The sequence below is a fragment of the Ochotona curzoniae genome, unplaced genomic scaffold (assembly GCF_017591425.1).
Source record: "Ochotona curzoniae isolate NIBS_2020 unplaced genomic scaffold, NIBS_Ocur_1.0 scaffold_4506, whole genome shotgun sequence".
In the NCBI taxonomy this organism is placed as follows: domain Eukaryota; kingdom Metazoa; phylum Chordata; class Mammalia; order Lagomorpha; family Ochotonidae; genus Ochotona; species Ochotona curzoniae.
In genome coordinates, this window is record NW_024467119.1 from 48,409,453 (window position 1) to 48,427,453 (window position 18,001).

The 18,001-nt window shown below is 40.4% G+C and overlaps 1 protein-coding gene across 1 annotated transcript in view; it reads left to right on the forward strand.

Annotated features, from left to right (window-relative positions):
- Nucleotides 1–1,914: 1,914 nt before the first annotated feature.
- The window catches only part of ARSJ (arylsulfatase family member J), a 76,770-nt gene continuing 60,683 nt past the window's right edge, over nt 1,915–18,001 (forward strand). Inside the window, exon 1 of the mRNA XM_040967379.1 lies at nt 1,915–2,573. Coding sequence (XP_040823313.1) covers nt 2,173–2,573 — 401 coding nt within the window. The 5' untranslated portion in view covers nt 1,915–2,172. The remainder of the gene's footprint in view (nt 2,574–18,001) is intronic.

The window sequence follows — 18,001 nt, forward strand, 5'->3', positions numbered from 1 at the left end:
AAATAAATCTTTCAGATAAATCTTAGGGAAAAAAATCTGAACCAAGCAGGTTCCTCTTTCTTTGTTGTATGACAACATGGACACTGTGTGTGTTATGTCCTAAAAGCCATCGACTAGCCTCCAACTCAAAGTACTTTGGATGATCCGAATGTGTTTGTATTTTTTTCCATTCATACACCTCCTAGGGTCTACAAATCCAGAGCAGTACCTCTTAGTGCTTTTCAATATCCCAATATTAAACATCCTCATTACACACTCATGATAATGTTCCAAACATCTTTTATAAATTGCCATCTTTGTTAGCCTGCCTGGAATCGTCTGAGAATGGAAAAGACCAGGAGAAGGCTCACAGATGTTAGCAAAATTAACTGCATCAAACACCATCAGGAGTTTCAAAGTTAAAGTTCCCATTTTCCAAAGTTTTGCTTAGGAACACAAGCGGATTCTTTCCAACAGGAGAGAACAAATCAACAACTACAGGAAACCCATTTTTAAGCTGCAGTAGATTGAGAGACTCTGAATCTCGCACTAGCTCCACAGTAGGTTCTTGGTTAAAAACTGTAAAATAAATGTGGAGGAATTAAAAAAAAAAAAAAAAAAAAAACCACTTCAGTGGGTGCCGGCATTGGTTGCCTTCAAATAAAGATATACTATGCCTTTGCTCTTCCTAACCCGCTAGGGCAGCGGCTTATTTAAGGGTATGGAGGCAGCCTGGCTTCATAGTCCCTGACGGTCCTGTCTTTCTCTGTTTTGGGGGAGCTAGAGTCACCCTGTGGAGGTTTGGGAAGAGGTAAGGAGCGGGACATTTCACTAATCTTCATGTCGGGTGAGGCGAATAAGAAAGTCAGGCTACAAACGCAGCCTTGGGAGAAGAATTCTACTTTTAAAAGTTGTAGTCGAACTGTATTAAAAAGAGAGGAAAGAGGCAGCAGAGAGAGTAGGAAAGACGGGAAGGCAGGCCGAGAGAAAAGGCACTGGTAAAGGAAAGTCGGGAAAGAGTGTTGCTCCTCTTCCTCTCCCCGGCTGCGGCAGTTGGGAAAAGTTTGCCAGCGCAGCTTTCGGGAAGGGCGAGGGCGCGCTTCCCCCCTCTACAGGCTCGCTAAGACCTGAGCTCAGTTCACCCTGGCCCTGGCCAGTGCCCCTGGTTCCCGTGATGCTCGCCCCGCACGCCCTTCCCCTCCCTCCTCCCGGAAAACAACCAGGAAAGATCGCGCCTGGACAACCACCTTGGCCCTCCCCCGCTCTGTCTGGGGGTGCTGAGGCAGAAAGCTCAGTCCTGCACATTCCCAGGCGAGAGGGCGGGAGGCGACGAGGAACGCCACGAGCTCCGGTTAAGTTCGTTCAGAGGACACAACGCAGGCTGCAGCGCCCGGCGGAGCTGCGGAGGGCACCGGCCAAGGGCCCTGAAAAGCGTCCGGCTCCCCACACTGCCCCACCACCCGGCGAGAGAGTCGCCGCCTGGAGTTCCGGCGGAGAAGGGGGTGGCGCGCGGTGTAGGGAGATCAGGAAATGGCCTTTTCCTCACTTCGCCGCCCGCTGAGCGTCGGGGCGAGCGGCAGACGTCTAGGAATGGACCACAACCCAGGGAGCGCCCGGGCCAAGTGCAGGAGGTGACTGGGAAGAGGCTCCACCCCCGGGCCGCCCGTCGCCAGCCGGGGAAGAGCAAGACGCCGAGGCCGGGTGCGGCCGAGAGCCCCAGGTGTGGCGGGTGCACGGTCGGCCAGGGTCCTCAAGGCACGGACGCCAACAGTGCGACCGCCCCCGGCGTCCAGGGCGCTCCGGCCGTGGGCCAGTCTCTGCCCCTCCAGCCCCCGAGAAAGCCTCAGTTCCCCACTTCACGTTTCCCCCACCTCCACCTCTTCCCAGAACTTTGGGGGCGGAGATACTAACTTTGTGTGGAAGCTGCTGTGGGGAGCAAGCGAGGACGAGTAGGCAAAATTTGATGGTGGAGAGCCGCTCTTTCGCCTTTCTCTGACGTCCCGTCTGCTAAGCCAGTGCTTTTGGAAGAACATCCAGTTGTCGGAAGTGCGGACGGCTGAGGGGAAAGCCGGCTTTCTCTTCAGGGGTAGTCCCCGGCCGTCGGTGGCGCCTGGCGCTCCGTGCGCATGTGTGCGCCGGCTTGGGCGCGGGGCGCGGGATTCTGTGCTGGGAGTGGAAGCGGGCACGGGGTGCATGGCCCCCAGGGGCGCCGCGGGGCCTCCGCCTCCGCCGTCCCCCCAGGCCTGGGTCTGGCCTGGAAAGACGCTAGCAATGGGGGCGTTGGCAGGCTTCTGGGTTCTCAGCCTCCTCGCCTATGGTTACCTGACGTGGGGCCAGGGCTTAGAAGGTGAAGAGCCAGAAGGGGCGTTCGGAGCTCCCGCTGGAGAGAGACTTGAGCCCGGCACATCCTCCACGTCCCAGCCACATCTCATTTTCATCCTCGCGGATGATCAGGGATTTCGAGACGTGGGTTACCACGGATCTGAGATAAAGACGCCCACTCTTGACAAGCTCGCTGCTGAAGGAGTTAAACTGGAGAACTACTATGTCCAGCCGATTTGCACACCGTCCAGGAGTCAGTTTATTACTGGAAAGTAAGTGTCACTACTTTTCTTCTTGGGAAAATCTTAAATAGCGAAGATCCAGCTCTAACTTAAGGGAGTGACAGAAAGTATGGGAAATAGGGGAATCAGTGATGGATGGATGAATGGTACTGAATGATGGTGAGTATTAAAATGGTTGCATTGTTAAAGATCTTGACAGACTGTTAATTGTTTCGTCCTTATTCTGTAGCTGTGAGTTCAGCCTGTGGGATGAAAACAAACCAGGAAGGTCGGGATTGGTCTGCCACTGGACAGAGGTTGACCAAACCCTCGAGTTTTAGTAGCTTCTCTCTTGTGGTTTCAGTTGCGGCACTGGGAGCACTTGCTTTAGTGAAGTTGTTCTTTAAATTGGATCCTCCGAGAGTGGCAGTAGTCTTTGGAAAAATAAAGAATATGTGTTTTCTCGGAATCTCTGCCCTGCAGGGACTTCTGCTTACAGCAAGATTCCCATTGCTTAGCGAACTGTCATAAGTTAGCATCACTGCCAGCGAAGAAAAAGAAACATCTTTTCCTCCAGAAGGAGGGGGTGGAGGAGAGAGAGAGAGAGAGAGAGAGAGAGAGAGGGAAAAGTCATTGTATTTCAGGAGTCATTCTAAATATTAATTCTACTCTCAGAAAGTGTAGGACCCTTAAAAGCAACAGATTGTTGGCTGGAAAATCTCATGTCCAGCTGGTGGCCTGTGGGTCAAGCTCACCTCTAATCCCAGTCACTCTTATATTCGTCTCATTCCGTAAATGTGTCACAAAATCCTGCTTGACCTCTTCAACTAGCATAAAATTTAGATGTACATCTCAATACCAATAGTAGTTGACACCATATGGCTAGAGTATATGCATTTATCCATCACAATTTTGTGTATGTTTTGTTTTCTTCCCAAAAGGAGAAAATTTGGTTCTCAAACCTTATCTTGCAGCGATAAAACACCTGTGTCTATGTTTTGCCTCTTGACTTTTATGTTTACTTAACTAGATGAAGCAGAAACTAGCTGGAAATGAACTGTAATCTTTCTCTTGGGCCAAAGATCGGGTCTTTGGTACTGTCAGTGTAAACATCTGAGATTTCTTTCCATTTAAGGTTTCCTATTTAGTATGTTTTTGTTTTGTAGACTAGAACTTTTAATAGCTACTGTGATTTTAAATTTATATTTGAATTTAAACATTTGAAGATTTTTTCACTTGCAGTTCTCCTTTTATTAAACCTTCAGGGATGGGAGGCAGTTAACCCACGGGCCAAGTAAGTCTCACACTCAACCTTAGGTAGAACTCAAAAATCAATAAATCAAATCAGGCTAATATTTAAGTTCATAATCTTGTAGAATGTAATGTTATAATTACCCAAATGGCTCTTGTCAGAGAAGCAGTTTCCCACTTCTGGAATCCAGAGATGATGAAGACAGTGGTTGTGGAAGCCGCATCCAGGCTTCCATTATTAATAAGGCAGAACCAAGAGTACCTGTCATTGGTTCGGTGAGTTCACGCTTTCCTTCTGGGTCCTCCAGAGTTAGAAGTAGATAATAAAAACCCAAATGAACTGAATTATTTTAAGTGAAAAAATATTTTATATGAAGTGTGAAAGCCTCAAATGTTATCACACGACAAAGAGGGACTGTAAAGCATGCACAAGGAAGTGAGTTTTGATAATACAGACAGAACAAACAGCTTCACATTATGTTTTGCTGATGTCAGAATGTAAAATTCTGTTTCTGCTATAGAAAGCTACAATTAATTCTGGATTCCTTTAATGATTTATTTCATGCCAAGCTGTCAACATGCATTTATTGAGTTAAAATTTCTGTACTGGGCCCTGCGCAAGAGCTTAGTGGCTAAAACCCTGGCCTTGTATCCGACAGGATCCCATATGAGCACTGGTTCATGTCCCGACTGCTCCACTTCCCACAAGTTCCCTGCCTGTGGCCTAGGAAAGCAGTAGAAGATGGCCTGAAGCTTTGGGATCCTGCAAATGCCTTGGGGACCCAAAGAAGGTTTCTGGCTCCTGGCTTTGGATGGGCTTAGCTGCAGCCTTTATAGCCATTTGTGTAGTGAACCAGCAGATGTAAGATCTTTCTCTCTATGTCTCTCTGTAAATCTGCCTTCCCAATAAAAATAAATAAATATCTAAAATAAATAAATAAAAATTCTGTACTGTAGCTGTGAGGCACAAGTAAGAGATTTATAAATAGGAGTTCTCAAATTTGAGTATGCAGGAAGAATCAATACAAATAATAGTTAAAATTCTTATTTCTGGGCCAACCAGCCAATCAGTTCTCAGATAAAGACCAGGAATCAGTACTGATTTACACAGCATGTTAGGTTATTCTGATGGTAGTACTATTAATATTAAAAGTATTACTATTATATGCTACATGCTAGTGAGCAGTGATTGTATTACTGAATTCTAGTGATTGTACTCTATTCTCATATACATGATCACAGTTAATCCTTACAATAACTATGAGGTTGTTACCATCATTACCCCTAGTTTGTGTAGGTGTGACAGCAGATTGTCAGACTGAGAAACAGCCCTTAAAGTATTCTGAGTTGCCCTGGTGAGATACAAGATTGATCAGAAAAAACGGTTGCCTGCATTTAATTTAATTCTAGTTCAAAGTAAAATTTTCACTTTCCTTTTTCATATTTTTGCAAATAAAGACATGGGGGAAATGACAATATGGTTTTAAAAAAAGATTTATTTATTTCCATTAGAAAGGTAGGTATTATCGCTTCTCGGCCTTTGGGCTAAGATCAAGTGTAGAAAGGTACATTTTTGCTGAGAGAAGGAGAGATAGAAAAGGAAAGATCTTCCATCCGCTCGTTTATTCCCCAAACAGCAGCAATGGCAGGAGCTGAGCTGATCTGAAAGATCCAGGAGCCTCTTCTGGGTCTCCCCTGTAGGTATAAGGTTCCAATGACTTGGACTATCCTTGTTGCCTTCCCAGCCCACAGGCAGGGAGGTGGATTGGAAGTGGATGTGTATTTTATGCAGACTTCATAATAGGAACAATTAGCAATCTGAACTGAATTCAGATCTTTGACAATTTTGCATTTTGCTTACTTAATCTCACTTGAAAATTATGGTGAGTATTGTTAGCACATGCAAAGCTAACTGTGATAGTGGACTGTTGTAATAGGATGCTTGATAACCTCAATATGCAAAGCCCTTAACCAAATACTGTCTCACACCGGGTAATCAAACTTCATAGATTAATTATTTCGTATTCTTAAACTTTATATAGATTGAATTACAGTGAAAACACTCTTAAGTTTTTAAGGTTTATTTATCATTTGTATATTTATGCTGAGTTACAGGGAAAGGGAGAAGGAGAGAAAGAGGGAAAGAAAGAGAATGAAAAAGAGAGCGATCTTCCCTCTACTATTCTACTCTGAATAATGAAAACAGCTGCTGCTGGCACAAGCCTAAGCCAGGAGCATAGAACCAGGTCTCTCCTGTGCTGGCAAAGACTCAAGCCCTTAAACTTTACGTGTCACTTTCTCAAGTACATTAGCACAAAGCTAAATTGGAAACCAAGTAGCCAGAACTTGGGCTAGCACTTTGGTACGAGGTTATTAATATCTCAAGCCACCACTTTAACCCACTGTGTCACAGTGTGGACACCAGATTCTTAACTTTTAATGTCATTACATTTGTAGCTTCTTTCCATGTTAGCTATAGCCATAGTCCAGTCACTGTCATGACTAATAGTACTAATTCATAAATATGCTCAATGTATTTATGCATTCTACTGTTGAGAGACATTAGAGTTTTTTCCTGTGCTGGGCTACTGTGAATGGTGCTACCATAGATAAACTTGGCCTACATTTTGTGGTGAATATTTATATTCATTTCTCTTAAATGTCTGTCAACAAGTAGAATTACAGAGTTATAGGAGTGTGTGTGTTCAGTTTTTTCATTAAAAATGCCTAGTAGTTTCCCAAAGTGACTGATTTAGTTGAAACTATGGCAGTTGTATGCAGATTTAATTGCTTCACACTTGAGCTGGCATTTGGTATGGTGGGTTTTTTTGTTGTTATTTGTTTGTGTCCCTTTTTGTCTTAGCTTGTGATGCACTGTGCATCATTATGGTCTATTTTTGCACTTCCTTTATGAATAATGGAAGTTGGTCATCTTTTCATATGTTTATGGATCATCTGTATATTCCCCATTAAGAAGTATTATTGATCCAAGCCTTTTGCTTGTTTTCTCTTCAGGTGATTTGTGGTGGTTATTTATATATTTATATGTTCTGTTTTTTTTTTTCAGGTTTTGTGTTGTACTGTATCTTCTGTTGGTTTTTCATTTTCTTGAATAATGTTTTTGGTGAACAGATGGTTTTAATTGCACTGTAATCCAATTTATAGCTTTTTTTTTTTAACGCCCTACTTAAGATAGTCCCAAAATCAAGACAATGGCCAGCTTTTTCTTAAAAGTTTTTACTTTTCAATTGAGACCTAAAATGTATCTGGATTAAAATTTCAATAGGGTGTAAATAAGGACTTAAAATATGTGTGTGCATCCTTTTGCCATATTTTACTGATTTAAAAAATACATCCTCTCCCCAATGTACTGAAGCATTATTTTTTTTTCTTAAATCACCTAAAAAAATGCTTGATTTCTTCCTGACTTCTATTATATTCCACTGTTCTCTTGGTCTTTTTGCACCCATAGCAGTTTATATTTAATATAGCTTGTTATAAATATTGATATTTAGAATATAAACCCACATTTATTCTTCAGAATGCCTTTGGCAGTTCTTTATTCATTCATTCATCTTAATAGGAAAGAAGAATGTAGAGAGTTAAAGATGCAAATCAGTTCCCAGATGTTGTCTGGGGAATGTGAGGAAGTTCCCTTTTGATTTTCTCTGTCCCAAGTGAAGTAATAGATGAGATCACTAGCTGAGAATAAAAATAAGGAAGCTTAAAGAGAAATACAGAAAATTCCTTTAGGAATAACAGTGGGAACTGAGTAGGAAAAAGCAAAGAAATGAGAGCCTATTTGAGATTTGTGGTCCTAAAATTTTAGCCAAGGTCAGTCATCAGTTGATTTTCTTATTCCAGGGTTAGGTTCTCGTGAGTAGAACAGTCAAGTTGAAAAGGTGGGTTTAACTATGTTTTTGGATTTTCCAAATAAATACCATGGTCAATTGTAGAGTGTGAATTTGGCAGTGAAGAGACGGCCCCAGGAGGGTTGCATTCGTTAAAAACATGCTAGGTGGGATCAGTAAATTTAGAAAATGGAACTGATAGATTTTGGTAGTTAAGGAAGTGTATGCTTCATTCTGATATTTTGCAAATAGTGCAGTTTTTGAAGATGATAGTGAATGAGTATTAGACTAAGGTGAGATGACAGAAAAGATCTTTGGAAATGAGAGGGCAAGGTACTGGAAAGGTGGGGTGAAGATGGACCATTTCTGCGGATAAAGTCGTGGAGAACAAAGAGGTCAATGAAAGGAGACGGGCGTGGAGGGAGGCCTGGGATTGGTGAAAGGACTCCAGCAGAAAAGTGAATTTCTGTTTATTGACCTCCTTTTCATTGGAGTTGAGATCTTAAAAGGAGATGAAAACCAGCGCTGCCCAATAGTGCCAGGAAGGAAATAAGAGGGCACCCATCCCGGCTTCTGGTTGTGTGATGACTAGGGTATGGATAAAGGCCGGCCCTGAGGTGAGAATACGGCAGAAACTACCAATAGTCGTTTGGAGCCAAAAGGTAGAGGGGATGTCCAAGAAGATGATATGATCAAAGGGGACTTTCTAAATAATAGACTTTTGATTACAGAGGATTTCCTGAATAAGGTTGTCATTTAGAATGGAAAGGGACTAGATGAAAGGACGTACAGAGACAGAGATTAGAATTTGAGTGAAAACAGTTATGTTAGGAAGATGTAAGTATGGTAAAGACCTAAACAGAATGGGAAGGAACAAGGTTGAATTGTTCCCAGGTGGTCTCTTAGGAGGTAGTGAGTCTTCAGTTTTAAGCATTACCTCTTTCCAAAGATTGAACAGACTGTCCATCTCTAGCTATGGCAGTCACATTATGTACAATGAGGTGTGTAGCCAGGAGCCCTGGGGTTTTACTTTGTCCCAGAAGTAGACTGTAAGGTTGGGCTCCTTCAGCCAGGACTGCAGTGGGCTATTGGGATAACTTGGTGTGTCTTCCAGGAGTTTATACACTACTGCTTTTTAGATAATAAACTTAATTTGGAGCTGCCAAACTGTTGGAAACCTGAGAAAAAAAGCTGAACTCTTTCAGTTAGTTTCACAGGATAGTCAATAGGATTTTATTTGATATTGTAGGGATGAAACAGGAACGTTCTCCCACCAGCTCCTGCAGTTTATAGCAAGGCAATTCGTAAAGTTTGCAGAAACTTTGAATGAGAATATAGGTTGTATTTTGATGCAAAAGATTTGGAATGCATGCAGATTCTATAACTATCGAGGCCACAAATGCTTTCTTTTACTTCTTTTATTCAACACCTAGTTATACATACTGTTCTACAACCAGAAAATATCAGTTACTATGAGTTCATTTCTTACCCTCTATGTATTTAGTTACTGCTAACCTTCAGAAAAATGTAAGGGTTTATGTTTAGAAATTCAAAAGAAACAAGAACTTCTTTCAAACCTCACTTTGACTTTGAAAAATTAATAGAGCAAGTAGAGAGCATGGCTTTAAACCCGCATACACATATTTCAAAAAGAATGGCTTAGTCGTCAAGACCCTTTGCCAAATTGCAGGCTGTTTCTGTTCAACTGTGTGGGTTTTCTCACCACAGTCGTGGTCCGGTCACCTCAGCTATTAGCACTTTTTTTATGATCAAAGTCTACTTTTCAATGAGTCTTTTTAAAAAGACACGCTTTGAAGTGAATCTCTATTCAGGTAATACTCTTGGGTTTCCTGAGTAGCCGTTGTGAAAGGTGGAAATTTATCCTGGTATAGAGTGCTGAGAACATCTTGTTTCCTTCAGATGACCTTCTCAGAGATCAAAGACAGAAGGACCAAAAAGCCTTGGAACCTCTGCTTTCAATAGATCAGAATGAAACTTCTTTTATTTCAAGGTTTAATTTTATTCCCATATTGGTTTCCTGTGTAGTAGAATTCCTGGATTAGTTTTGATTCAATCACTTCCTGTTCTGATTTTGCCTTGATATGATTAAGGCTTGTTACAGTGTTCTTTTATCACTTTAGATATTAGATTTTCCTGGTAGTGTTACCGCACTGAGGTATTTATTTCTCTTATGTGATTTGTTAAAAAATAAATCCAACTGCCTCTCAGCTGACTCCCTCTCTTATCCCTCCAGCACGTTGTCTTAACTAACACATGACACCCATCATATCACCATCTTCAGCAAATACCATCCCTGGCTTCCCACTAACTTCTAAAGAATGGGATGAGAATTAATGTTTGCTTATTAGCTGCTTCTCAGACATCCTGCCGGTGAGCATCACTTCCACCATGGAGTAAAATGTTTTTTACTACTTTAAAAAACATTAATAAATATTTAACAGATATTCTTGGTTTACTTGTGACCTGTGGGATTTTTAGAGAAATGATATAAGTTGGTCACAGTCACACTACTTTGAAGCTATGAGGAATATATTTTAACCTTTATACTTGTTTGTAACAAATTCATTCTTGTTTTCATCACTTCATTCTACCATGTACCATTGTTACAATTCCACAGAGCCGTCTTAGACTCATTTTAAAGATTCTCTTCTCTCAAACTCAACTCCAGAGAAGTAAATGACTGACTTATTATTTTGGGTACACTTGACTTTCTCTCTCTCTCTCTCTCTCTCTCTCTCTCTTTTCCTAAAGATTTATCTCTTGGAAAGCCAGATCCACAGACAGTAGGAGAGACAAAAAGATCTTCCATCCACTGGTCCACCTCCTAAATGAACACAGCAGCCCGAGCTGAGCCCCAAAACCAGGAGCCAGGAGTCTTCCCAAGGTCCCACACACGGGTGCAGTATCCCAAGGCCACAAGTAGGGAGTCAGAGGGAAATGGAGCAGCTGGGACATGAACCAGTGCCCACAAAAAGTCTCTGGTGCATGCAAGACAAGGAGTTTAGCCACCAGGCTATGGCACAGGGCCCTTGACTTTCTCTTTTGCTCATACTGTTTCCACTCCTTGAAATTTGCTTCTTAACTCTCATTAACAAAATGGAAACCACACATTAAGAGTCTGCTAGGATACCGCCTTCCCCACACAAATTTCCATGATTCCTTAGCCAGAAATAATTTAGCTAAATGTGACCTTTCATAATTCTTTCTCTGTCTTGGGCATGATTTTCCACTTGTTCACAGCTTTTAGTGAAACTCTTGCCTCCCTCCTTGGTTCCCTGCAGAGTGAAACTGATTTATAATTTCCATAAATCTCACAGTACACAAATCCAGTGCTTTGAACTAATAAGCTTTAAGTGAATGTGTGCAGAATGAGTTAATGGATTGGCAAAGAAAAGATTTATTTATTTCCTTCTGGCAGGCAATGTGATAGAGCAAAAATAGCATAGAATCTATAAGGGAGAAATCTGAGCTGTAGTGTTGACTCAGCAAAAACATTGAACAAGGCTTTTAAGCCTTTTCAGATGTGTCGTTTTCATCTACACAAAAATAATAATACGTGTACTGGCATCAAAAGTCATTCCACTAATTCAGGTAATACATGTGAAAATATTCTTGAGAAATTTTATATAATATGTAGCTTATGAAAAATTCATTTTTTGCATTTATTTGTTTATAGAGAGACAGACATACAAGCAGGGAATTGGCATGCTATAGCTTGTGCAATGGAAATTTCGTCCAAGTCTATGTCTGGAGTATAGTGCAGGCAATTGCTTGGGGTCTTAGTGAAATAGTGATCAGAGAGTACATGAAGTTCTGATCTCTAGGAAGCCAAAGAATGATGTATCAGTTCAAAGCAATTTATTGTGTACACTTCTCTACTTAAAATTTTTAGAAGCTCGTCCTAATAGGTTGAAAACTGAGATGCCCACATCCCGTAAGGTGAGTGTCTGAAGTCCTGACTCCACTTTTAGCTAATGTGAACACTGAGAGGTATAGAAAGTGATGGTGGAAACGAGGATTGAGTTTTGAATTTCTCACTTTGACTTGACCCACCCCAGCTGTTGCGGACATTCGGAGGGGTTAACAGAGTTATAAGGTATCTGCCATCCTATCTCACCAGTCCCAGTTGTCCCACTTCCTATCCAGCTGCTGTTGTACCTGGGAAAGCAGTGGAAGGTGAGCCATTTTGGGCCCATGCCACACATGTGGGAGTGAGAGAAGCAGCAGCTCCTGACTCCTGCTGGCCCGGCCCTGCCTGCTGCAGCCATCTGGAGAATTAACTGGTAGATGAAAGATGTCTTTATCCCCCTCTGCCCTCTCCCGCCACAGCTATCTCTGTAACTCTCTCTGTCCCATTCTGTCCTTCCAACTCTGCTTCTCAAATCTTTAATATGTTTACATAATACAGCTATTTACCTCTTTCTTTTCAGTCCTCAAACACACAAATATACACTAAATTATAAATTATCTAAGCAAGGGGTGGGGAAGAGCAAGCAAGCAAATGTGAACAAGCAGTATCATGTTGTTAACCACTGAGAACTTGTGTGGCATCAACTAGTTAAAGTGTGCTTGTTTTCTCATGGGGAAATTGGGGATAATTATATTACTTAACTCATGGGATTTAGTGTGAGAAAGTAGTAAGATTGTGTACAGAGCAGGACCTGTCACATGGAAACCTGTATAACCTTGGAAATCTTGGTTATTTCCAGGCTGGACAACTTTAAGCTATACCATTAATAATTACTAAATGTTTGTTGATAAGCAGGGGTGAATATTTGTTTAGTAGTTATATTGAACCAGTTGAAAAAATATTCAAAATGCACAGATAAAGGACCTGCTAGAGAAACAAGCCATGTTTTGGGAAACTGTACCTTGCTGTTGAGATGTAAATGGCTCAAGTCCCTCCTTGGATGTCTATGTGACAACCTTTATTATTATTATTATTATTATTTAATTTTATTTTATGACACAGTTTCATAGGCTCTGGGATTCCCCCAACCCCTCCCTGTGTTGTCCCCCCATGGTGGATTCGTCCACATTGTTGCAGTATTATAGTTCAAATCCAGTCATGATTCCTTCATTGCAAGCATGTACCATGCATAGAGTTCAGCATCTTATTGTCCAGATAAATTCAGCAGTTTCTTGGGGAGACCATCTCTGGTCTGAAAGCAGAGCTGACAGAATATCATCCCGTACAATGGAAAGCCACAACATAACATCAACAACAATTTACAACATTACGGAGTTAATTGACATGGCATTGAGTGACCAATATGTTAGAAAATGCAAATTCTTAACCACTTCCTGCAACTACTTCATTCACATTTCAATTTTAGTTTATATACAACTGGCTGCTGTTTACCTTAAAATGGCTATAGGGTACTATTCAGTTGTCTCTTGTCTATTTTAATTTTTATATTAAGCAGTTTATAGTATTGAAGCATAATTTTTACTGAAATTGGTGAATTTTAGGATAGTCCAAACTGGCTTATAACAATGCATATGTCAACAATTGAGGCACAGAACAATTTTAGGAGGGGTGAGCAAAGAAATCTTCAGTACTTTAGTGAAGAGTAACTAATCTTTGTGTCTTGCCTAGTAAGGTATATGTGAGTCCAAGCTGACCGTTTCCTGGCTCTTTCTAAGCTTTCCTTATTGGTCTCTGTCTATCTAATCTAATTTTTTTTCGGGGGGGCGGGTTGCCTCTGGAGCGACCATGATGGTCATTGCAAGAGAGGGTGGGAATCCAAAGTTGGAACTAAGCAAGGACCAGAGAAAGCTCCCTCCTGTGTTCCAAGGGAAGTTTACTGCTCTTCCGTTCCTGAGGACCACTCAGGGCTCCTGTCTGTTGTTCCGATGACATTAGATCCTGTGAGGAAGGATCTGGGCATCTTCCACCCCTTGTGGGAGATCCGAAAGGGAGTGGATGATCTCAGAGTTCTTGGCTTACAAGGGCAGTCCAATTCTCAGTGGTCTCCTTGGAAGTTGGGAAAGTACTTGGTGCCCATACTAATAGTCCTTGGTGAGGATCCACAAGTCTCCAGGGGACAACCATGTTTTGAAAAGTCTGGTGCTGTTTCCCAGGCCATTAGCAGGGAGCAAGATTTACAGTGGAGCTTCCAGGATGTGATTGGTTGCCCAAATGCAATCAGCATCAAAGGTTACAGCTTTACCCTCTACACCACAACACTATCTCCAGTACTTTTAGTTCTTAGACATATGTCTTTGCCGATATTATGGTATGACACATATAATGTGTTCATGTATCATGTTCATGTATCAGTTCATGTATCATCTCATTCATGTTAGATTTTCTCATTTTGGTTTTCCTTTTTTATGCAATAAAATTTGGAAGTAAAATATTATTTTAAAAAAGTCTGATGCTGATAATAAACTTTGGGTACTGACCATCAGTCAGTTGTCCACTCGTGTTATTATCGTTTCTATGCACCAAATCGTTTGCTGCAGGACAACAAACACTTATACATACCTTTCTTGAGTGTGATGAGATCTAGCACTCAAGATAGAGTGATAGAATTATTAGGGCTCAATGAGACATTACATTTCTGTTTTTCTAATCCCTTAACTTTATAATGGTAAAAGAGAATATCTGCTTTATCAATAACACCAAATCATTCAACTGGCTGGCCCCAGTGAGGAGACAAGTGGAAAAAATAATCCTTAGGTCATTGTCCTATTGCTAAGAAGATCTGTATCCTTTTCTAAAACTTACTTTCAGATGTGACAGAGTGAGGGCACTAGAAGTGGTGAGCACGAGGCTGAGGAAAGTGACTGAACTCTGGGAATGCCAGATTTTTCCATGCTCAGCAAAGCAGGCTTTCTGTTCTTTCTGTTCATGTAGAATTGACTAGATGATTGTGGACTGAAGTCCCCTCACTATGCTTTGTAATGTTAGAATTAATTCAACTTTGATTTCATACCAAGTATCCAAGCTCCTTCTGTCCCCTGCCACTCCTCTTAGCCTCTGGTAATCACAGTTCTGTGTACAGATTAAGGGGCAACTTTTTTTCCCTTTTCTTAGCTTACATGTTTGGGGGGGCATGCAATGTTTTCTTTGTGTGTCTGGCTTATTTCACATAAAATGGTATCTTCCAATTTCATCCTTTTTGTTGGTAATAATAGGATTTCATTCTTTTATGGTTGGATAATATCTCATTGTGTACATAAACCGCATTTTCTGATTTTTAAATTAAAATATTTTTTCTTTTTGAACTTTAAGGTTTAGTAATTGCAATGTTTGCTATATTCACTTTATCAGCAGAAATTATAAATGCATATATGGTTTTCTTTGAAAACAGGAAAATTAATATTACATAGCATAGGATTAATAATAATAATCATAAAGTGAGGAAAAAGGATAAACTATTATATGCAAATACAATTCAGTGAAGACTGTAACTATATAAAAGATAACTTGACATTTGCATGTTTTTGTCATTTCTATATGTAAAAGTCTGTAAATGAAAGAATATGTAGTATTTGTTTTGTCTAACTTCACTTAATGTAATGATTTCCAGTTCCAACCATTGTTGAAAAGGGCAAGATTTCATTTTTTATGGCTAATAAAACAGAGTGTTTATATATATTTTTTCTTTATCCAATTATCAGTTAATGGATGTCTAAGTTGATTCACAGCTTTGCTATTATGAATTGGGCTGTATTAACTTAGAAATGCATGTATCTTTCATGTACTTATTTCTATTGGAAATATCTCTAAAAGTGCTCCATTTTTAATTCTTGAATTTCCGCTAACAGCATCGTAGGATACCCCTTTCTCCAGAATTTTGGTGCCGTTTGTTCTCTTTAGATTTTTGCACAGTAGCCATCCTAACTGGAGTAGAAAGATGCATTTCCTCATGGCTAGTGATGCTGAGCATCAACTGTTGGTCATTTATATTCCTTCTTTTAAAAAATGTCTATTTTATACATTTCTTACACATTTCTTAACTGTATAGTTAGTTTGGGAGATTTATTTTTTTTCAGTTGTATAGTTGGCAAATATTTTCTCCCATGCTGTTGATTTCCTATACACGTTGTTGCTTGTTGTCTTTCCTGGTCCAGGAGCTTCTTCACATGATGTAATCCCATTTGTTAATTTTGCTGTGATTGCTGTTGCTTTGGAAATCTTATTCAAAAAGTCTTTACATTGGTCAATGTCTTGCAGACATTCCCCTATATTTTCCTACTTAGATAATCTCAGGTATTAAATTTAGATCCTTGATCCGTTTGAGTTGATTTTAGTATAGGGTGTTAGAGGAGTCTTAGAGCAATTTCTGTATGTGGAAATCCAGTTATCCCAACACGATTTGTTGGAGAGACCATCCTTTTTCCACTGAATATTTTTAGCACATTTACCAAAGATTAGTTAGTTGTACATGTGTAGACTTATTCCTGTAGTTTCTATTCTGCTCCATTGGTCTGCATGGATTACTTTAAACCAGTACCATGCCTTTTGGTTATAATAGCCCTGCAGTGTGTCTTCACATCTGGTATTACAACAATGTCTCACATTTTTTTAATTGTTCATGATTGATTTGGTTACTGTGGTCATTAGTGTTTCCATATAAATTTTAGCTTGTTTTGTCTGATTTTGCGAAAAACGCCCTTGGAATTTTGATGGGGATTGCTTTGAATCTGTAAATTGCTTTAGGTAGAATGGACATTTTAATAATATTTAATCCATGAACATAGAAGATTTCTTCTTTTCATGTGTGCTTTCTGTTCCTCTCATTAGTGTATTGTAATTTTCATTGTAGCTGTCTTTCACATGTGTGGTGTTTAATTTTTTGTAGCCATTGTGAATGGGATTTTTTTTAAAGATTTATTTATCTTTATTGGAAAGTCAGATTATAGAGAGGAGGACAGACAGAGAGGAAGATCTTCTGTCTGCTGATTCACTCCCCTAGTAACCACAATGGCCGGTGCTGAGCCAGTCTGAAGCTAGGAGCCAGTAACTTCTTCTGGGTCTCCTGTGCGGGTGCAGGGTCCCAAGGCTTTGGGCCGTCCTCAACTGCTCTCCCAGACCACAGCAGGGAGCTGGATGGGAAGTGGGGCCTACTAGGATTAGAATTGGTGCCCATATGGAATCCTGGTGCATGCAAGGCAAAGACTTTAGCCCCTAGGCTATTGCGCTGGTCCCTGGGATTATTTTATAAGTTCTTTCAACTGGATTGTTTTTGGAATGTAAAAGTACTATTGATTTTGTGGGCTGATTTTGTATCCTGAAAATTTCTCAATTCTCTAATCAATTCTATTAATCTCTTGTTAAGAGTCTTTCAGTTCCTCTGCATAAAAGAATCATCTGCAAAGGTAATTTAATTTTCTACTTTCAATTTTCTGTCATGTTTATTTGTTTTGTTTAGCTGATGGCTCTGTCTAAAATTTTCAGAAGCATATAGAATTCAAGTGTATTTCCACATTTCCCCTATCAGTTCATCTGATAATAGACGCCTCGGTCTATTTCTATATCTTGGCTATTGTGAATGGTACTGCAGTAAACAGTATGGAAGAGAAATTGATGGAATATGATTATTTTCTACCTTTTGTTTAAATATCCACTGGTGAACTTGCTGGATTACATGACGGTTATGCTTATAGTCTCTAAGGACTTTTCAGTACTGTTTTACATAGTGGCTGTACTAATTGATATTCCCACCAGCAGTGTGTAAGAATTCTTGTTCCTTGTTTTCCTTTTCCTGAAATCATCAATCTTTCACCACTCATTCATCCAGTATTAGGAACCTGCTGTTTCCTAGGGGATATTTTAAATATTAGCAATAAAATGTGTAGCGTTCTTCTTTTTTAGGGCAGTGTGATCTATGAGAGGAAATTATGCTAGGAAAGAGTATAATAGAGAGTCAAATGGTTGCCAGGACTACATCATGGGAGTTAGGAAAGGGTTCAACACAAAAAGAGATGAGAGAGAGTGTGTTGTATTGATCCATGCAGAAGTAACAGTACCTGCATTTTCTGCCTTTTTTATGCTTCCAGTGTGTTCAGCTTCCATGTGCAGTCTAGAGCAAGAAGGATGGATCAGAGAGACAGAGAGGGTACTGTGTTGAGGAAGCCAAATCCCATGGTGTGATGCAGGACAAACATGGACACTCAGTTTCACTCAGAGTGGAATAAGAATCATTGGAACATTGGAAGCTGTTAAGTTAGATCTGAATAGAGGTTCTTTTGTGGCTATATAGAAGTTAGATTTTAGAGGTAAATTTTGCAGCAGGAAGTGACCATTCAAGAGACTGTTGCATTTACCTGTGTGACAAAAAGAGGGAGAGTTGATGGGAAAGGAGAAAAGATTTCTTGATAGACTACAAATGAGATGTGAATAAA